Consider the following 22,338-nt stretch of genomic DNA (forward strand, 5'->3'; position numbering starts at 1 on the left):
TTGGGGCAAAATACTGCAGGCAACAACACACCCACCTTGGAGCTTAATAATCGTGTTAGTTACTCAGAGGGCACGAAGCCTTGCCATTTCAAAACCACTTTACTTTCTTGGGGATGCGGCTGGAGATTAGGAACTGTGTATACGATTGGGCGTTGTGGTCCAACATGACTTAAGTTTTCTACATGGCGCAAGAAAAAAATTACACCATTTCCCGCTAAAGGGGACCATGAGGCGATGCGAAGCCGGAGCACTTGCACGATCGCGTTCCGTTGGCGTTCATTGGGCATGCTACCGACCTCGCGTCGTGGAACGCGAAGAGGAACGCTACGCGCGTCTTGTCTTCCCTCTAGTCTGGCCGTTAATTCTCGCAGGGCGAGCGAGGAACGCGGTCGACAGGCGCGCGAAAGGGCGGCAGCGTAGGAGAGGAGACAGAGGGGAAGGGGACGCGCATGCGCTGGTGCTCATCGCGGCGTTGCGCAGGAGAGAATTTCGGCATGTATAGCCTGCGTTTCAGAGAAAGATTGGAGAGGGGAAACGGGAGAGGGAAAGTGGAGAGGGGAAGTGGAGAGGGTGAGTGGAGAGGGGTAAAGGGGAGAGGAGGAGTGCGGAGAAGGTATGCGCATGCGCAGTAAGGGTGGTCACGGCGCACACCACCACCACCGGTTTGAACTCCGCTATAAGATGCTTCGCATCTAAAACACAAGGGACAGCACTCTGTTAACTTATCTCAGCCATATGTATTTGTCGTACTGTCTACAAAAATTGTAGTGGCTACACCAGGATATACGTAGCGTGAGCTAAGGTTCAGCTGATTATTCTTAGCTCTCCTTGTTGTCTAGAATTAGCTTGATTATCATGCTTACTGCGGCTTCAATGACACACACATTGTGTACGCATTATGTGATACATGTATTTTTTTGCTCAACGCCATTTCTCTAATGCCACAAAGACGGCTCGGTGGTCAGTGCAGTAACACGCTGCCGTCTCTGTGGCAGCGTCTCGTGCCGCCCAGTCCCAACGCCGGCGCAAGTATGACTGCCACGGCTATGACGTCACTCCTCTGGAATGCGCAGATCAGCAGGGCGCGCGCGGCGGTGGCGGCTCCGGTGCGCTAGCTGTGTGCCGTGTGACGTCACTTCTCGCGCATGCGCAGCACGGCTCTCGGACTGCCACGTGAAACTGATCGAGCTCGGCCAGTGTAGTTAACGCTACAAAAACATAAGCCATGAAATTAGCATTTTATGCCTACAGGCCGCCCCCTATTGGGCAAATAGAACCAAACAAGGCCTCTCCACCTCGGCTGCCCTAATCTGGACTATTGTTCAGGAACCTACCATAAATGAAGGAAGATACTATTGATTCAGGCGTACAAGATGCAAACACTTACTATTTTAAACATTCCGAGAAAGTTGACTGTTCCCAACAAGTACTGGTACCACTTCTGGGCGAAGACTTCCCTTCGAAGTTTCGTATGGTAGGCCCAGATTGTCCCGTGTCCAGATATTTCGTGCAGGTAGTGGAGGCTCACTGTGACGGCCACGAGTGGAAACATCCTGCATGAGAAAGATGGGAAGCAGCGGTGGCGAAACAGCGGAGTGTCTGCTTCCAATGCGGGAGGCACCGGGTTCGATTCCCGATGCCGACAGGGAACCCGACCACCACTTCTTCTAACGGGTAGAGGATTAAAGTGACCTGTCGCTTGGTGGTTCTTGGATAGGCATATCGAAAGCTCGTCCCATAAAGATTTGCGAATGTCTCTGTGAGCACGTTATCGTAGCACAGCTACATGGTGAAAAACTTCAGCGAACGCTGGTATACCTACCAGTAAAATAGGCCCAAGCGCCCTTCGGGTCAGGTGCTCGGCAGAGCGAAGCTCCTAGTCGTTTCGGAGGACACCAACTCTCGTGCAAATTGGCCGTATGGGACCATCATATCTTCGTTTTTTCACTGACATTTAATAATTTAATGAAGCTCCCTCGAGTCTTGCTTGTCGAAGTAGGTCTGTTCCGCCCTAAGTGAAAGCTGTACCAACTGCGCGGAGTATTGATTCGCCTGTTTTCCCCTTGTGTTTATTATTTATTTATTGATACTGTCAACCCACAATGGATTATTACAGGAGTGGAATAGTATAAAAAGTCACAGTTTCGCCGCAACGGCGGAGCAATGAATGCGATAGCAATAAATTGCAATGTAACGCGAAGAACGGAAAGTAGCTCGAAATTGCCAGCGCGTCGCTCGAGCCCAAAGGACGCACGAAAAGAACGCACACAGGACGAGCGCGAACTAATGCGTCACAGCTCGACACTTGAAGCGCACTGCGCAAACATAAAGCAGGACGCACGAAACGAACGAACACGTACACACAAGACGAGCGCGAACCAATTGTCACAGTTGTTACTTATTTCTGTTTGAACAGCGCGCTCCTTTCGCAAACGCGGCCGCTGCAGCGAGCGAAGCGAAGCACCCCACCGGCCGCCCCTTTTTTCCTCGAGATAAGCGCACGAAAGCGACCACGCCTTGTAGAGCGAAGAGCAACGGCGTTCGCAGGAGCGGGGCGACGATCTTTAAAGCGCGCAACACGCGCGCACGTCGCGCCATCTATGTGGCCACTAAGAAAGCATGCCGAATTACATGGTGTATATAAAGAGCTCGCCGTTAGCAGGCTGAAAGACGGTGCTGTCGTGGCCTAACGTCTAACGCGGCGGGCTGCAAAGCGAGAGGTCGCCCGTTCGATTCCACACGTCGGAAAGAATTTCTGAATTATTTTCTTTGTGGCTTTTCTATATATATACATACTTATACATATACGGTGAATGACGGCGACGGGGATGGACATTTCCAGCCGAGACTGTCCATATAATTGCTATCGCAATAAAAGGAACAAACAAGAGTGCTACATTCTTCACAAAATAACATGCTCTACAGATGAAACAACATAGATCAATAATATTATACAAGTTTCAAACATGTTCGAACAAGTGAACTGTACTAAAACCGTTGGTCCGCTGCGTACATAACGAAAGAAGGCACACAAAAATTTATGAATTGCTACGTTTAAACATATAGAATGTTACATATTGTGCAAGCAATTGCAGAATAAGCAGGCTTACAAGTGAAGCACTACTGAGAACAATAACTCTTGAACAATGCAGTCCACTGGCGTCAAAGACAAGTACAAAATATAGGCTCAACTTCTTCCATAAATTTACCTAATGACGATATTAGTACTACAGTATGGGCAAGTCCGTTCCATTCATCGATGGCCTAGAGAAAAAACTAAATTTAAAACGCCAGGCCTGCGCTGAAACCGCAGCACAGTCACAGCGAAAGCTGGAAGAGCGGCGTTTCTAGAGCCCGTTGTAAGCTCTCTTGGGGCTACAATACAACTAGACTAGAAAGGTACCCACTACGCCATAAATCACAATTTTTGTGAAGTTGGGAAGCACCTACTAAGCCATTATCCGTCATTCTGCGGATAAGCGAGGCACCAGCTACACGTCTGTAAGGCATTATGTGCACTTTGTTGACGCGACGACTGATGACGATGAAGAATTATGGCTCAGCCATTTGTAATGGGTTGGAAGCTTTAAACGGCCCACCAGTTATGTAATTTGCATTGGGTGACGGCCGCTCGCTATTTCCGTCTCCCGTCATGCTGTATAACATACGTTGACGTGGGAGAGAGACGGGGGGGGGCGAATAACTTTACTGAGACCCGAGGAAATGGATCATGCGCTCATGGGCTTCCTTGCCAACCAATCCAAGTGCACTTGCGAGGAACCCACTACGCTATAAAGCATTGTAATTTTACTGAGACCCCGAGGAAATGGATCTGCGCTTATAGGCTTCCTTGGCAACCAATACAAGTGCACTTGCGAGGAACCCACTACGCTCTAAATCATTCTAATTTTCGAGATGTAGGGCAGCAGGCGCTGTGCCATTTTTCGTCATTTTACGGAGATCCGTGGTACCTGCTAAACGCATGTAAGTCATTATGCGCACTTTGTTGATGCTGTGCCTGATGACGACGAAGAATTATGGCAGAGATCTTGTAATGGGTTGGAAGCATTTCACAACCTACTCGTTGCGCAATTCGCATTGTGTGACGCCTCGTTACAGAATTCGCGTTGTGCGACGCTTGGTGCTTATTTTATTCTTCTACCACGCTATATTGCATATGCTAATGTGGTTCCTTCCCGACATGAAGCCTGTATAGGACCTTTTTCCAAAGCAGTTTCAAGCACCGGCATGGCTCAGAGGTTGAATACTGGCTCCCACGCAGAGGGCCCAGGTTCGAGCCTCGTTCCATCCTGGAATTTTTTTCTTATTTCGTTTTTTTTTCTTATTTCGATCGATACTGGTTACTGACACCGGCGGCGGCGGCGGCGGCGGCGGCGGCAGCGGCGGCAGCGGCGGCGGCGGCGGCGGCAGCGGCGGCGGCGGCGGCGGCGGCGGCAGCGGCGGCGGCGGCAGCGGCGGACAACTACGGCGCCAAAAACGGCCGGTGAAATGATCTCATAACAGCTTTCGCTGTAAAACAATCGATAAAGCCAGAAGGTGGAGGAATGTATACATAACGTGTCTGTGCCTAAAATAAGTGTCTGTTTGGTTAAAGTAATCTGTTTTGTTTATGGAAATGAGACTTTGAATAATAGGAAAGAGAAACTTTAGTCTTTCAAGTGAAGTCCTGGATTCTAATGAGGGTAGATTGGCAACTTTGTTAGCTCTGAAGGGGAGTCATGCCGCCGATACTTATAAAACCTTAATGCGAGACGTTGAATTTTATCAAGTTTAGATTTATTTGTCACCGTGTAGGGGCCCCATATTATTTTGGCGTACTCCAAAATAGGTCTGGTTAATGTTTTGTATGCCAGAATTTATATTCAGGAGGTGCGCTGTGAATGCGCCTTCTTAAGGTAGGTCACCACCTTCGAGAAAAAAAATTTAGTTGCAGTCCAAAAGTTATAATTATGACTTTGGCTTGTAGGGCTGACGTAAATTTAAATTTTAGAATGATGAAACTCTAAAAATGTAAAAAACAAAATTTATAAAATTAAAATGTGCCAAATATGCATGTTGCGCCAACAGTCATAAATGCAAAATGCTTAGTGTGATTGAAACGCAACTTCGCAGGTACGTAGTGAGAACACTATCCTGCGCATCTAACCTCTACAATCAACCCACCTCTAAGCTAAGGCGCGTTATCGTAAAAAGACTGAAAAAGTTTATATTTGACAGCTTTGTTTTGCACAAATTGGCCATAGTACAAAACGTTACTGCTCGTTTTCAAAAATTCTGCTTGAATGCACAACTCAACCTATAACAAAATAGTATGCAAAATTTTATTTCAAAATTTTTATCAGAAGGAAAGTTATCACTGTTTGTTTGTGTAAGTGTAGGATGCAAAAAAATGATGTTTCGAGAAAAATGGCTTTAAATATTCGAATTAAATGTCCATATAATAAAGAAACATTCAATAAGTCTGAAATTCTCTAGGTTCATAGCTGGGGACCTCTTCTGAAGCGGCACATTCTCCTTTTGAGCGAGCTGAAGCACATATATTTTTTATAGCTCGTTTTGAGTTTCCAGCGGACTCTCATCTACGTGCGCCACAGCAGCTCCACGCTTGGTATGTTTGTTTGTCGCCTTCAAGAGACTGACGCTTGATATATTGATTCCATAACTTGCGTTAATGCTTCTTTTTCGTCCTATATTTTGCCATATTTCATGGAGTACTATAACCTATTCTATGAAAGGCCAAAACTAAGTCCAAGATCTCGAAGTGGTGTACGAAAAATTACCGACAGCCGAGCGAAAACGCGCGCAATTTAAACAACTGAGTGCCGAAGCCGTGTAGTCGAAATTTTCAAAGAAATCGTAAACATCATGCCCCACAAGCTTTAGAATGTGCTTAGACAACTTAGCATTACGTAATGTGTATAAGGAAAAACATTTATGACGACATGGCAGGTGTTGTGGAATCAGAAACCTTCAGTTTCGGTTTCGAATGCGTCTAAGAGGGGTTGGAAAAATGGTCATAACTTTCGAACGGCTCAATATAACTACATATATATTTTAGGGGCGACGCTCCTTATAGCGGCACCCGTTCGTCCCTCGTAGCGTAGTATGTAACCAGTCTTACGCTTTGACCTGCAAGGTGGTGCCGGTGGGAGATTTTTCCTGTGCGTTGTTGAACAATAAAAAATTCGCAGCGTTAGCTAAAAGCCGACTTCTTCTGTCTCTCATTCTCATTAGCAGCCATTCTTTTCCTCCAAGGTAGTGCCTGGTGAGATTTCTCCTGTGCGTGATTAAACAATAAAAATTTTGTTCGAAACGCCGTTGATTGATGAAATAAACCAACAAAAGACGCCAGATGTTTTGTAAAAGCAAAACGAAAGAACGCCAGATGTTTCTAAAGCAAAACGAAAAGACGCCAGCTGCTTAACGAAAGACGCCAGATGTTTTCTAAGCAATGGTTTTCTAAACAATGAAAATTCACAGCGTACATGTAAAATTAAAGTGCGCTGCAAGTCGTCATAACTCACCGAACCTTTAGTATAAACGCGCCCGATCTCACGTCGGTGATGATGTACTGGGCAGAATTCACGGAAGATTCACGGTTTACCGATGAACCTCCGCAGCTTCGCCCACTCATCATCATTCACCTCCGTGGATATGCTGTGATTTTTTTGCTAAATATTCTTGAATAGACAAGGAGCTTGAAAATGTCAAATACAAGAAAATCAATTTTAAAAAATGCGTTTTTAAAGGTGGTGACCTACCTTAAGGGCCATAGTGCATTCCGTGATTTGGTACATACGTCATCAATATGAACATTCCATCTTAAGTCGGATGTTATGGTGACACCAAGGTATTTATGCGCGGACACTCTTGTTAAGATGGTGCTGTCAATGGAATATGTATGAAGCATAGCTTTCTTTTTTCTCTTAACCGACATAACAGTTTTTTGTGTGTGTGTTTGAAACCATTTTCCAAGTGGCGCACCAGGTTTTAATCTTTCGCAAGTTTAATTCAAGAAGAGTTCGGTCATGGGGATTTTCTATTTTATTACATAAGACACAATCGTCTGCAAACAACCGAATGCGTACTGTGATAGTATTGGGCATATCATTAATGCAAATTAAAAAGAGCAGCGGACCAAATACACTACCTTGGGGCACTCCAGATAATACCGTTGAAGGATCAGAGCGATAGTTTTCAAGCACAACATACTGTTCTTTATTGGAAAGATAAGATGAAAACCATTTAGTGATCAGCGGATTTCTGAAAATTTTATCAATATTTGGGGGCAGTTTAGTGTGAGAAACCTTATCAAAAGCTTTGGAGAAGTCAACGAATATTATGTCTACTTGTTTGCGTTCATTGAAGGCAGATGCAAGTTCATGCGTTAACTCAACCAGCTGAGTTACTATCGAGCGCTGCTTGCGGAAACCAACTTGACAACGATCTAGAATATTAAAATCATCAAGATATACAGATAATTGCTTGTAGACAATGTGTTCAAGCAATTTGGAGCATGTACTAATTAGGGGAATAGGTCTATTGTTACTAACGTTCAACTTATTACCAATTTTATGAATAGACACAATTTTCGCACATTTCCAAGCAGAAGGGAAGCAGCAAGATGAACTTGAAGACTGATAGACTGATAGATTACTGTAAGGTATTTAGAGGCCCACTCCGTATATCTATACAAGAACTCGTTAAGAATATTATCGGGACCAGGACTCTTTTTGCAATCAATGTTCAACAATTGAGACATTTAACAGCCCTTGTTCGTTTATTTCAATGCATTCTGTTATGTTCTTTCCATCTGCTCTTTTCTGTTCTTTTGTTTTCTTTTCTTGTGTTTATCTGCTCTTTTCTGTCCGTCTTCTGATTACGTGATATTTTATATCCTTTTCTGTTCATTTCTTGGGATTATCTCTTTTCTGTTCTATGATCTCCTTTCTGCTGTTTTTCTACTGTTGGTTGCTCCAAGCGCGGTGCGCCTAACTACCGGCGCTAGCATTTCGTCTTCGCTTTTCTTTTCCGTAGATATGTGTCTAACTACCGACGCTGGCGTTTCGTTGTCGCTTCGCCGGCTCGGACAAACAAATTAGCCCTTCGGCGACCCTGGCGTTCACGGACAAGCGCGCGCTGGCATTGCAAATTGGCGGCCTGCTCGGCTTATGTGCATCAAATCTTGTACCGGCGTGACACCAACGCGAGACATGAGACGATGACAGGGCGGTCCCTTAAGCTGGTGTGCAGCTAAAAAAATGCAGCCAGCTCAACTCCGTGAAAGCCGTCGAAACAGTGAAGCTTTGTCAGGCTTGTCTTTCAGTGTTTTTTTTTTCTTCTGCAAGCCTTTGTAAGTATTTCCATGCTTTGCAAGTGCTTTCTATGTGTTTCTGTCTTGTATCATTGCTATATTTGACGCTCTACGTTAAGCTATAGAGCGACAATAGGCAGTTTTAGAATAGCGTACGCAAAACTTTGCGCTCGCTTCTCGCGCAACTGCGCATGCGTCGTACGCCAACCGCTTGCGGGCTCCCGTTCAGTGAGGAAATAGCGGGCCGCAAGCGCTAGCTTAGCGTACGCTATTCTAAAACTGCCTACATGCTCATTCACCGCTGCGTTGGAACGCTACGGTAGCGCTTCACTGCGGCCGTGGCCCATTCCACACGCCCACTCGCCCAAAAGGCGTATAACTTACGGCTGCGCAGGAACGCAACCAGCGTTGCAAGCGCTGCTGCTGTGCATGACATGCCCGCGTTACGCCAACGCACGACAAAGGGTCGACTGAGAAGAGCTTCGCAGTTAAAATGCTCGAGTGGAAGCTCTTGCATCGCCTTATCGGCTAAAGTGAACACGCGCTTGACCACCCTTTATCTCGGAAACATGCTCTTTTCTGGTGGCGCCTGCTTAGAGGTAAAGCTGTTTCGCTCTGTTGAAGGGGCTCTGCAACAGTTTTTCAAGTAATCATCGAATGGTTTCATTAAAAGAGCTCATTGCTCCATGAATTGACTGCCGTAAACACTTTTACAATCCGTCAATTACGATCGGAGTTACGGACATTTTTTCGCAGGCTTCTATCGTTTTCTCTCTCATTCCGTACCAGCGATCGCGCTGAAAGCTACGCAGGGTGAGGGGGGTGCGTTGATGACAAAGGGCAAGAAGATTGGTCCGTTCGTACGCGCGTGTCATGGTCTTGAGCACCTTCTTTCCTTTTTTTTTCCAACGTGCGACTTACTTTCAGTGTGATTGCGAGTGCGCGAGCGGGCACGTGGCGGCATCCCGCGGCGGCCGCGGTAGCTATGCAGCTCACGATGCTAAAATCAGCCAACGGCCGTGAACATTGGGTTCATGGCACGGTCACTAGGTTTTATGGCATTATTTGTCTAAATAAGATGGAACAATTTCTAGTTCACTTTAAGAATAATTGTATATTCCATTCCGCGCGCTGCGCTATAATGTTTGGCTCGCGTGTTCTCGGGAGCCTCGACTACCGATCGGCAGAGTTTTCTGACCATGCTGGAAAAGTGTTGCAGCGCCTCTTTTATGTGAACGCTAGGTTAGCTCTAAAATGAAAGATCGTTAAAACGGATGCTTGGGCGAGTTGGTTTATACTTAAGAAAGATTAAACAGCGCAAAAAGATAGAACACACAGAAAGGCGCACAGATACAGCTCTGACACACAGCGCAGGTCAGGGCTGTTTTTATGCGTCTCTCTGTGGTTTCCTTCTATTCACACTTTTTATTCTTTTTTAAAAAGATAGTCGTTCTCCGCGGAAGTAACCAGCGCCTTGGAGTAACATACCGATATGAGTATTGATAACTTGATGCTCAATAAATTTTCCCGAAACTTCGAGGTTTCTTCAGAAAACCAGTAACACAGATACACATTGATGTGTATCTGTTCAGAAAAATTTGTCATAATAAACCACGCCCGCACTGGAGAGGCGCGCGAGCGTTCTTTCCGCGCGCCTCTTCAGTCCGGCCTGAATAAACTTGTACGGCGTGGGAGGAAAGCGCTCCCTTTTCTTCGCTAAACACTAACGTTCCATCCGGCCCCTGCTAATATGGCTGCCGCGACTGTCATCTTAAGGGGGTACAGCTTCACTCTTGGGACATCATTTTCACTCCTGCAATTTTAGATGCAAAGCAGCTTTTGCGCTGGGCTTTGTCCGTAGTTCCATTGGCGACCGTCCGCTTTCTAAAACCTACCATAGCCATCTGTAACATATAGAACGCGCGCTCGCGCCAAGGAGAAGTCGTCTTCGTCATGTTCTTCGACCGCCTTGATGATGGTACGTGCAGAGCACTTTAGGGGCCCGGGCTGCCGTATGCTGTCCTAGCTTGGCGTAACGCAGACAAAAAAAAACCACGTGTGCTGGCACGCGCTAGCGCGTTCGGGCCTGTGTAAGGGGCTGGGTAAGACGCTGTGGCCTCTCCCCCTTACACTCTCTCAGCAATCACGTGATGGCGTCGGGGAACGAGATTCTGCAGACGTGCAATGAACCCGCGTGGCGTGCTCCAACAAGAGTTCTGGACGACTAATAGCAACAGCAACTACAGTGAATTCATGGTGTGCTCCACATGCAAGGACGCGGTAAATCCGGGCAAGGTGCCCGTGATAAACGGAACTTTAATATTAAAGTCGACCCATGCGCTCCTTCGCATCCCCACATGGTTCCCTTTAGTGGGAGATGGTGAAATTTTAAAGACGATAGTCTTTCTTGGGGAACTTAAACGCAGAAATTTTGATCTGTCTTTCTGTCTGTCTTTCTGTTTGTCGGCACGTCCCTCGATTCAGCCACTCGGCCAAAGTTGAACCACTTGCACAAGGGCCAGCCATCGTGAACGCCTCGCTAGGTTCATACTTGTGTACATGGTTGATCAAAAAGCAAACATTACGCATATCTGAGGCGCAACATCACTAGGTAAGTATTAGGTGGTGTGTTCCTTTAATAGAAAATACATAGATACGTAATTCTAGAGACCCTAGTTTCTTAAGCTGCGCTGAAAATGCGACTGCGCGAAACTTGGCTTCCTCCATGCCCTCTGCGCGAGCTCATTGTTGTGTTTCGGTTTCAGTTCAGTATTGCACTGTACGAGTGCCATGGGGCGCCGCTCTGGCATTCCTGCTTTACCCAGGCGACGTGAATATAAAAGAGTGTGTGGAGAGTACTCGTTGAGTCCGGACGTTTCTTCTGCTTCGGCGCTTCGCGCCAAACCGCGTGTTCGGGCTGGCTGGCGTCCCCGCCGGTCGCGTTGGTCACCGCCGGTCTTGCCTGCTGCTGCGCCGGGACTACCAGCCCGCAACACAGCATTCACGTTTCCCGACGTATTGCCAGATGGCGTTCATATCTCACACAGCGCCTCTTCTATCGTCTTTAGACGACATTTGCAGCGAAGCACGCAGATACGCGGCCAATTTTTTTTTAACCCTTCTTAGACAGTACTTGGAAGAGCAACATGGTGCTGACTTATAGGACCAACTGATTCGAACGAAGGCTGTATAATCCCGACGAAAAGCCCAAACATAGCACAAGCCGACGCTAATCCGTTCTTGCTTCCACCGACAGCCTCGTCTTACAGCGCCGTCTCATATTTTCGATGCGAAAGATGCGAAGCATCTTATGGCGGAGATTCAGTATTGGTGGTGGTGGTGGTGTGCGGTGTGACCACCCTTACTGCGCATGCGCAACCCCTCTCCACACACATCCTCTCCACTCTGCCTCCTCTCGCGCGCCTCATCCTCTTCTGCGCAACGCCGCGATGAGCGCCAGCGCATGCGCGTCCCCTCCCCCTCTCTCTTCTCCTACGCTCCCCCCCTCTCGCGCACCTGTCGACCGCGTTCCCCGCTCGCCCTGTGAGAATTAACGGCCAGGCTAGAGTGAAGACACGACGCGCGTAGCGTTCCTCTTCGCGTTCCACGACGCGAAGCCGGTAGCATGCCCGGGGTGGTAGCATACCCAACGAACGCCAACGGAACGCGATCGTGCAAGTGCTCCGGCTTCGCATCGCCTCATGGTCCCCTTTAGCGAGAGACGGTGTAATTTTTCGAAACACAGCTGCTCGGCGGAAGCCCAAAGGTACATTTCTCTCTCGTGCGATCAGAACTTTCCGTTACAGATAAATACGACCAACATTTGTTGCCACCTGCCCACCTACTTCCAGTATAACATTTTTGCGTCGCCAGTTCGCTTCTTCACAACTGAGCTGCGAAGCGCGTTATCAATACACATGTGGTTCTCATCTTTTTTAAACAGGAACCATTTGAGCTCTGCACTCGAGATCATTTCACTACGGACTACCCGCCGTTTTTGCATGCGAAAACTCAAAACCCACCTGAGGTACCGATGGATGACGACCGCAAACCAACCAGCTACGCCGTTCTCTATATTCGATCGCTTCCAAACCGTCATCCATTGCATGAAGCCACTGAAATTTGAGAAGAATACAAATTTTACAAATGACAAATTATAAAATCTATTACAAATTTTAGTGAGCCACCTATTCCATATAAATAGTACTGCACATTAACTTCCATTTTATTGAAGAATCAGGATCCCTTGCCATATCGGGAAAATGGAGGCAAGCGAAGTAACTTCTCGTGTCTGTGCCTGACCTACTATTTTTAAATGCGAAGCATTTCTTAGCGAACCTTTGGCACTTTGAGCGTTTCTATCTACGTATCTACGTATCTATCTATCTATCCGCCTACGTCTGGGTGCTCTCATGATCGCCTCCTTAACTTGGTGTAGACCAAAATTGGCATTGTAGGTTAAGAGGATTTGACGAATATGACTGTCGGGTCATGACATCAATAACGTGAAAATCCTGTCGCGTACGTCGTCAAACCCTTTCCTCCAGGCACGTGTGGCACATACTCGTTTACCACGGGCCGCGGTGGACGGGTATGCGCCACAGGTGATTGACAGTTTATAGCTACCCAGAAACGGCGAGAACAGACATTGGTAATTTAAATGCCAGAGCGTTAAGAAAAACCGAGATCAGCAGCGCTGACCCGACGAATGGAAACAAAGAAAATTAGGATCCCAGAAGGAATCGAACCCAAGCATTCTGCGTGGCAATCGGGTATTCTACCACAGAGCCACGCCAGTTCTATAAACTGGTTTGGAAAAACAGCCTATGCAGGAGTAATGTGCGTGAAACATCAGTTGTGGTTGTGGCGCTGGCTATATAATTTTACAAGAATACAATAAGCATTACATATGTACTCCTACGATACAGGCGTCATATCAGATTAAGGTCTGTGGATCCAGTGTTGACTTTGCTTTTATAGCAATCTAATAAACATTACATTTGTACTCCCGTGATTTCACAAGCTATATTGAAGCAATGCTCGACACCGGAGGAATACAGTAACGAAAGTTACGCATGATATTCACATGATTGCACCATGAAGTGCGCTTAGATTCGACATTGCTGACGTATGTACTCTAACGTCAGGGCTGACGTCACGCCGCACCATAAGTACCCTTTAAACGCAAGTGTTGTCGAAGAAGAAGAGAAATAGATGAAAAGGAAACGCAGGGAGGTTAACCTGGCGCGAGTGACCGGTTTGCTACCCTGCACAGGGGTGGGGATATAGGGGTTTGGAAAGAGGACAGAGAGAGAGTGAGATAAAATGAAAACGAAAAAAAGAAAACACGCACGACGTGCCTGGTAAGTCCACGATGTGCACACAGCTACTACACTTACAATAACACGTCGATCCACCTCGTAACGCTTGACTCAAAGCCATAACATACAGCATAGAAGTACTCACTGACTGCTTCGCATGAAACCGATTCCTACAACGCGTGGGATCTGCCAAATTCTTCTTTCTTTCTTTCTTTCTTTCTTTCTTTCTTTCTTTCTTTCTTTCTTTCTTTCTTTCTTTCTTTCTTTCTTTCTTTCTTTCTTTCTTTTTTCTTTCTTTCTTTCTTTCCTTCTTTCTTTCTTTCTATCGCACTGCGCGATGCTTCCTTTAAGCTTTTTTCTTCCTCCATGCCGGGAATCATACCTTCAACCACGTGATTAGCAGTCATTAGCATCGCAACACTTCTGTTGCTACAAGCAACCACGACAGTCATGCGTGAATCAATTAAATGCAACGATGAAAGACAAGAATCAAATGTGACAGCGTTAAATGACAAGTGACCTTAACAAAAGACCAGATCTCCACACCATAAACGGCTGATCGCCGAGAAGCCCACGATCGAGGAATGGATTTGTGTACACCCGCGTTTCTGTACACTCGCAGGCGTCATATATTTAGCGAACTTTGCCGCCGCCACCACCGAAATCTATAACTCACAGAAGCGTCACTTAAAAAACTCGAAAGCGATTACGCACAGATATGTAGTAATCTTCGAAATAAAGTTAGATGCATGTGGGGCTATAGAAAAGTAGTTTATTCGTATTTCAGGCATCGGCTTTCTCACATACGACGAAGAGAACTCCTGAGGTGTTGTGAATGCCGCCAATTTACGTAGATATACAACATGTATCATGAACAGGACAGCCTGCTATGTGCATTATCTCAAATTTCTGTCTGTATAGCCGAAGCGTGCTCCTTTGGGCTGTTTGATTCATGAGTTGAGTAGAGACAGTGCAGAGAGACTTCACGTCAAAGAAATCACATGGAATCACACCGTTATGAGTCTCCTTGAAATCGAAATTAGATGAGGGTGCCAATGTGGGCGTGTTGGTATCGTATTATACTTGATGGTAGTGCAGAGAAAAGGTACACTCGGCACAACACAGCGGTATGTTGTGACGAGTGTGCCTTTCCTGTTGCCCTACCTTTAGCCTGCGCTACGATCTACACAAATTCGGCTTTACTTTTTTCCTTTCAGTGCCTTAAGTTGGGGCCCACCAAGAGAAAAGTGTCAAAAAAATTTTAGGAGACCTCAAGTCAGTATACAAACTCGCTAGCGAAGGATACATTCGCGGAACAAACACCTGAAAGCTCTTGCAGATACAGCTACACCACCAGGTACAGGTGCACCACCGGGTATTTCGAAATAGTAAAAATGTTACACAATGCAGGATAAAAACCGGTATGGTAAATAAAGTCGCACGTGCTGTTTTCTTGCGCTGTTTCTGCTCAATCTGTTTATACGTTCAGGTCAGCATATTGGTTGTCGCAACACGAAACAACAGAGGACGTCTTGTTACTCCACGTACATAGAAATAGTCTTTATCTTCTAACAGTGATATGGAACCAGAGAATGGTTGTTTCAGGTTCGTGAAACCTGCGTCTAGGTGGCAGTTGCCAGCTTGCTCTCTCCCTCTTTTCTCTGTGTCCTTGTGTATGTACGTATGCAAGTCAAATAAATAAACAAATAACCCAGTAAAAAGAGCCGACTTGAAGTGTATGTTTCCTGTCTTTGAGGAAATTGTACTACAGCCGTAGAGAGAGCCAAGAATATCACACGCATTCTATATTAGCTTGTTAGTACCAGCTTACTGCAGTTTACACCGAAAAACTGAGTGCCCGATGGTAAAGCGTTTATTCAAAGCGAATGTAAAGCTTATAACAGGAGAGTTAATCTACGTGATTTACAGCGACGGATACGTTTCGTATCACTACACATCTTTTAATCGTCACAGAGAAGCACGATGTTTTGGTTGAGGCCGGGCCTAATGTAGAGCAATGCTTGCCTATGATTCTCTTACTGACAGCTGTCTTTCGTCAGTGTTAAGGAACCTAATTAGCATCTAATATTTTCACCGTTCGTACTGACAAATGAATCTAAGGAAATTCTGAAGGAAACAAGAATGTTAGAAGTGTTATGATTAACTGCAATGTAGGTATAATAAGGAAAGGTCTATGCATCCCGGTCATCATTATCTAGCACTCTCTCAACGAATGTAGTGGACGTCCTATTCAGTAACATGACAACTTTGTGCTCACCAATTGAGCTGCAGTTGAAGGACACATTGAGCCAAGTGCTTAGAGTTTTTGGAGTAACTAAAAGAGATCATTTGATGAGGCACCATAACGTATCTGAATATCACCATAATGCTGGAAGGTCGCTTAGTTGCCTATATATACAACTTTCAGCTGTTTGTATTCTCGAACTGATTTCCAGTTATTGTCATTAATGAGCCCAACCAGTCAGCTCCCATCAGGCTGCCGCAGTACGAGTGTTTTATGTCGTCCGCACCCTGCGAATGCGCCAACGTCCCTCGTTTTTCATGAGAACTGAGCTCTTAAAAGTTCACGAACCAGCGACACTTGACCAAGAAAACATGTGCCTGTGCCTGACAGCCATGGAAAGCAGGGTAATTTTAAGAATCTTTCAAGCGCACGTGGCAGATGTTCAGGAGAAGACGGAAGGTTGAAGAGATAAGTAATTCTTCAACACGGAGTGTCGCAAGAGCCAACGTTTCGACAAGTGGTCTTCTCTTCTGCAGCAAAACTTCTTTGCAGACTAGTTGGTTCATACTTGTAAACTCGACTTGCTGCGCAACCAGCAGGAAAGAAAGAAGAAGACAGGAAAGAGCGCTCTTTTCTGTCTCCCTCCTTCTTTCCTGCTGGTTGCGCAGCAAGTCGAGTTCTCTTCTCCCTTGAAGACGACAGGACTACTTGTCATTGGCTCCAGCGAAAACCCGTGTTCAAGAATATTCCTTCCCTTCAAGCGCACGTGCCACTTTCAGGTAGAATGAGTCGCGATAGGCTACGGAAAATTACTTCAAGAAAACCACAGGTCTGAGTGCTTCATGGATATGTTAACACCCACCACCCCAATTTCTTGTCTTGCTATAGCTCCAAGAATAAGTGGAGGGCCAGAATAATGGCGCGCCTTTTCTGTGAACAGGAATTTTGGTTCCTTGACCACCGGGAACGCCACCTTTCCGTCACAAAACGGTCCGCAGCAATTGCTTTCACTTAACGCTTCTTCCAGGCTTATCAAAATGGCACGGGCACGTAGATGAAGTCTCCTAATCAACTTTCCAGACGCATGGAATTGTGTGCAGTAACTGCGCTCAAGGCTCTACAACTACTTGGCCTGCTGTTTAAGGAAACATGCCTGCGCCTGGTGGACTTCATGTGCATGGATCGCTATCTCATTAGTCTGTACCTAATATGAAGTTAATAACCAAACAGCGCCACCATGCTGAGGGAACTGAACAGAATTCAAGCTCTTCGAGACTTTTGATCGCGTATTCAAACTCGTCCTATCCCGCAGTAAGGTTCAGTGTGTAACCGCAACGTTTTAAGGTTACGCCAGCGCAGTCGAACCTTGAATGAATGAGCCGTTCTCTTTACACGCTTACTAGAAGTCCCCATTTGTCTAGACTTCAGCTACTGCGCTTATTACAAATGTGATGTTGGGATATATTTATGGAAGAAAGTGTGCTGACTAACCTGATGGTCAGAAACACTGCCACGCTCAAGGTCCCGTTCACGATGAGCTGCCGTGGTATTGTCTTCGACGTTCGATGTACTTCGTCAGTGTTTTCTGCACGGCAATGTAAAAAAAAAATTAGGCGTCGCGTTGCAGTGCGAACAACAGTGACCAGCCCAGCTTAGAGGAACCTCAGCAAAGTCGTGCAAAGCTAGACGAAGAAGAGCGTGGTTTAGCAAAGTATGATCAAAGCTAAGCATAATTCATTCAACCCCTCGCCTCACTCTTTTCTTGTCTTGGTACTCCATTGCTTTACTACGCTTTACCCTCCCCATTTCAGTTTCAATTTCTCTCACCCTTTTCATCACCCTCACCCTCGCTTATACAAGGCCTATGCAATGCTTTTCCTCTCGCTATGCACTTGCCCTCTCTCCCGACTTGGCTATGCTGCGAGCATCGCTGCGCACGGACCATGCTCGACCTTAACAGCACCACTGGAAAAAAAATAATAATTAGAAAGAAATGCAAAGATCAATGTTTTTTATGTGTTTTTTTTTTCTTTAGCTGAGCCCCTTTTTGCTACGGAAGTCTTTTCGCTTTTCCCTCCATTCTATGGCTTTACTTTCTGATACGTCACTTTCATATTTTTACCATTCTGATTTGATAAGTGCACATTATGCAGGCGACAGCGATGTAAAAGATTAATCATTTTAGAGAATTTGTTTTCCAGGAGCTCTATTATAACTAAAGCGATGCTACAGAAGACTAATGGTAAAATTGGGACTAGGGAGTCGGTGTGAACACACAAGGGTTCGAATAACCAAACTGCTTGTGAGATCTCGTATTAGCACTGTAGTCACGTATCTATGCATGAGGAAAACCAGAAAACGAAGGAAACCACGAAAAAACTAAAAATTTGGAAAGACTTTGATGTGCGTCTTATCGAAGCAAGTCAAAGCTATCTGTACGAGTGCTAGAGACACGCACCGGCTATATGATTGTTCCATAACGGTGACGTAGCTGTGTTTATTTAATTTCATTTATTATACCGTCAGGACCAATCACAGCATTACAGAGGGGTATGGGTAACAGGTCATATGAAATGTTCTACAAATAATCAGTGAAATTGGACATACACAACTCAGTGCAAATACAATGAAAAAAGAAAACAGGTATATCAGGCTATTCAGGAAATACAAGGACTACAAGATATACACGAAGTACAATGATAACAACACACGCAATATATACAGGTAAACAAAACTGAATTCTAGTTGGTAAATACGTTTAAGACATCCCGAAATGTGGGATTGCCATTGACAGATATATATATATATATATATATATATATATATATATATATATATATATATATATATATATATCTTTTTTTTAACTGCTTTTCATTGTAGTTTTCTCTAGGCTTTTCCTAATGTGAATACGTCTATGTTCATGCTCGTATGATTCAATTCTGTGCACTGTGATAATCTACATGCACAACATTGCATTTCAACGCTTATAAATCTTTTTGTTTTACATCTTTTCTGTTTAGTTGTGTTTGCTACCCATCAATATTCCCCGCCCCCTTACTTCGCCATCTATTTATTAAGAATCAATAGTAGCATAATAACTATGCCGAATTAATGCTGCTTAAGTCCTGTAGGCTTAATGTAGTGTATGTCAAATGTATAACAACTTTGCGTATTTTGTTGACTGCCAGTGAACTACCATTATACCATGTAACATGATGTTCTAATATGTTGCGGGTACAGAGGCTCCTGTCAGGCGTTGCTCGCCTTTTGCCCCTGTACCTTTTCTGAACTTGTACTCAAGATAAAAAAATAAGCATTCATGTTTTCGGCGGCAAAAAAGGAGATACAATGTTTTTTGGAAGGTGGTTACGCTCTAGCGACGTCCGAGGAACGAATGACTAGCCAAATGTGTTTGTGTTGCAAGAATGGCCGTGAGTCTTAAAAAATAATCGATGTGACGCGATACGTAGTGTGCAGTATGAGACAGAGAGAGAGGGAGAAAGCTCTTTATTGAAGTACAGATAATTCTGCCGGCGAATGTAAAGGCATGCTCATCTGTAAGGAGGAGGGAATTGGGGATGGAAAGGCCTTAGGAGTCGGAGGGCAAGAAAGGAAGATTAACCTTCGCATTACAAGACACGCCGGTTCAGTGGCCTCACCAAGGAGTGTTTCTTCAACGTAGAGGTGCGTGTGAAGGACGATGACCCACACCATGGTCAAAGCACGCAGGCCGTTGAAGACGTCAAGCCGAGCGTCATTGCTGGTGTCCAAGCGAAATGCCTCACGCAAGGTGTACACCACAGACAGCCTCCGGAACCTCTCCTTCAAATCTTTATCTGTACACGCAAGGAAAAGGAAAATACGGACACACAAGAAAGAGTGCTACCGACATAACATCCTACTATCTCTTACTATGCTTTAGATGCCAGATCAAACGCGAAAAGTGACCGTCGGTGGCGTCAACGCGAACGATACAGAGCCACGTGATCACAGATGATGTCATCATGACGTCATGACCCCCGCCTCCTTTCTCCGAAGCTTCCTGCACATCACGTGGTGCTGCCCTTCCTTCGGGTCGGCCCACCTATGACCAAGCGATGATGTCGTCCGATGACGTCATCGTGTGATGTCCTGTTATTTGACGTGTTGGTGACGCCATAAACATATTACATATTTTGCCGATATGTGACGTCATCTGCTAGACCGTTTCGTTTTGACGCCGACTGTCACTTTTAGCGTTGCATGCGCGATTTTTTTGCCGTCTCCGCAGAAGTCGTATTGTGGACAGCATTGTGGCTATTTCCATGCGAAAGGAATGCATGCGCTTTTCAATAGTTTTCCTTAACGGTCAACGAAGATTGCCATCGCTACAGGACACACACAGTAGGAACCTAGCCACTAGAATTAAATGAGCAGTTAAACGTGATCTGTGGTCTTGGACTTAGTCCACGTCCTACAAATCTCCACCTGTGATGCCATCGGCGTTCACTGTTTTACAGGAAACAATTGCTTCACTAACTTCCGCAGAGTGTCATTTGCTTCATTTGCCCCGTTTTGCTTAATGTCACTTTTGTCACTTCATTTGCTCTTACGGCGCATTGTGGCTCTGCTGCGCACATCTAAGTCCTGCATGCCACATGTACAGAAAGCGGCACTTGCGCTGGTTAACAAGGTCTTAAAGGGGCCCTCCAACACTTTTTTTGAAGCGCCTACATCGCTGCTGACCGCATCAACGCGTAGTGGCGCTCGCCAGAACTATTGCGGGCGGAAATGACGAAGATGAGCGCTGGCCTATGATTGGATAAATGTAACGTTAGAAGTAATAGCGGCGTTGCATCACAAAAGGGGTTATTATTGGGTTTAGTTTTTCTTGAGCATGCTTTTTTCACTGAACACCAACTAGACAGACGATCTTAGATATTTCAGCTTTAAAACTGCAGCGCCCGGCAAAGAATGCGCCGAACGCCACGGCGCTGGAGGGAAACGCGCTCGGGACGCTCCAGGCGCCGTTGTTTGTAGAAACTGAAGGGAAAAAATGTAAGAGCGTTGATATAGACGCCGTCGCAACAAGAAACACGACTAAAACTAGAAAAAATGTAGAGGCGTTCACGATCTGCCTCGTTTCGCACGCGCAGTTCACTCTTAATGCACCACATTGTTTGTTACTATCACAACGGTATCATCAATACGTTGGAAAGAACGGCCAACATTGTATACAAGCTTCCCGCACGTAGGATCTTTCAGTTCATTTCATTGGGGCGCCATCAGACGTCACAGGGTGAGTGAAACGTGGTCAGGTGACCCCGCGAAAATCGAGTTGAGGGTAGGCCTCCATTTTTATTGTATTTTGAGTGTTCTAGGCTGAATAACTTCGGACTGCGGGCTCCTACCGCTGCCGTTCTTGCTGCACTAATCTCTTCAGCCTCCAGTCTACGCAACCCGAAAGTAAAAACTGTAAAACAATGAGGTCAGGAAAAGTGTTAGAGGGTCCCTTTAACAACATTAAATCATTACCTGTGTTTGAAGAACCATAGGCTGTATCTTCGGACGTGGACTTGGCTGGGTTCAGCATGTCCGTGAGTGTAGCCAGAGCCACCGTTGCGACGAATAATCCTAGAATGAAACTGAGAAGAAAAGAAGAAAACACCAGGAGTGTTATACTATCTCAACTGGACTTTTACATGTTTCTTATCATTTCTTTAGCCTATTTTGACTATGTCCTCCAGATATCTGTCAATTATTGGCTATCAAGATACGCTATCAAGATGTAACGCAGCAAAACGACTTCGCGTGCTAGCAGGCCATTTAACGTTGGACCTGTGGATTTCACCGACATTTACAAGTCTACGCCTACATTCCTTGGGCCTTGACCTTCAATTACGTATCCCATACAACCTATCGCGACGTGTTTCTACCCTGTTGATCTGCCTCGGGCTTGGACTGGCGTTATCTAATGCATATTCAATCACTATTCGAATGGCTGATAGCCCATAGTGTGAACTCTGCGGGTGCAGTGAAACCATCGCGAACCTTCTCTGCGAGTCAACCCGCTTTAACGCCCAAAGATCAGCCCTCTCAGCCGCACCAGGTCAGCTGAACAATCGCCCTCTGACAGAAAGCAAAATTCTAGGGCACTGGCCTACGCGGACGTCACCTCGAGCCGTTATGAGGGCGTTGCTGCGTTTTCTTAGAGAAGCAGGAGTGAACGACGCGTTTTGATAGTTCAGTGACTATACGTTCATGTGTTGCTTTTAGACAGTGTTGTTTTCGTGACTTTGTTGTGTAGTTACAGATTCTCTCCTTCTCTTTCATTTTTTCGCATCCCCTTTCCCAGTACAGGGTAGCCAACATGATATTTCCAGTTAACATCCCTGTCTTTCCTCTACATTTCGCTCTCTCTCTCTCTCTCTCGGAAATCTACTCATTCTTCACTT

The 22,338-nt window shown here is 45.6% G+C and overlaps 1 protein-coding gene across 1 annotated transcript in view; it reads right to left on the reverse strand.

Annotated features, from left to right (window-relative positions):
* The window catches only part of LOC119406536 (nose resistant to fluoxetine protein 6), a 60,210-nt gene that overhangs the window by 11,967 nt on the left and 25,905 nt on the right, over nucleotides 1-22,338 (reverse strand). Inside the window, exons 6-10 of the mRNA XM_037673276.2 lie at nucleotides 21,419-21,528; nucleotides 19,564-19,740; nucleotides 17,393-17,486; nucleotides 12,358-12,450; nucleotides 1,388-1,553 (exon numbers count right to left, since the gene is read on the reverse strand). Coding sequence (XP_037529204.2) covers nucleotides 1,388-1,553; nucleotides 12,358-12,450; nucleotides 17,393-17,486; nucleotides 19,564-19,740; nucleotides 21,419-21,528 — 640 coding nt within the window. The remainder of the gene's footprint in view (nucleotides 1-1,387; nucleotides 1,554-12,357; nucleotides 12,451-17,392; nucleotides 17,487-19,563; nucleotides 19,741-21,418; nucleotides 21,529-22,338) is intronic.

The sequence above is a fragment of the Rhipicephalus sanguineus genome, chromosome 10 (genome assembly GCF_013339695.2).
Source record: "Rhipicephalus sanguineus isolate Rsan-2018 chromosome 10, BIME_Rsan_1.4, whole genome shotgun sequence".
NCBI classification, from domain to species: Eukaryota; Metazoa; Arthropoda; class Arachnida; order Ixodida; family Ixodidae; genus Rhipicephalus; species Rhipicephalus sanguineus.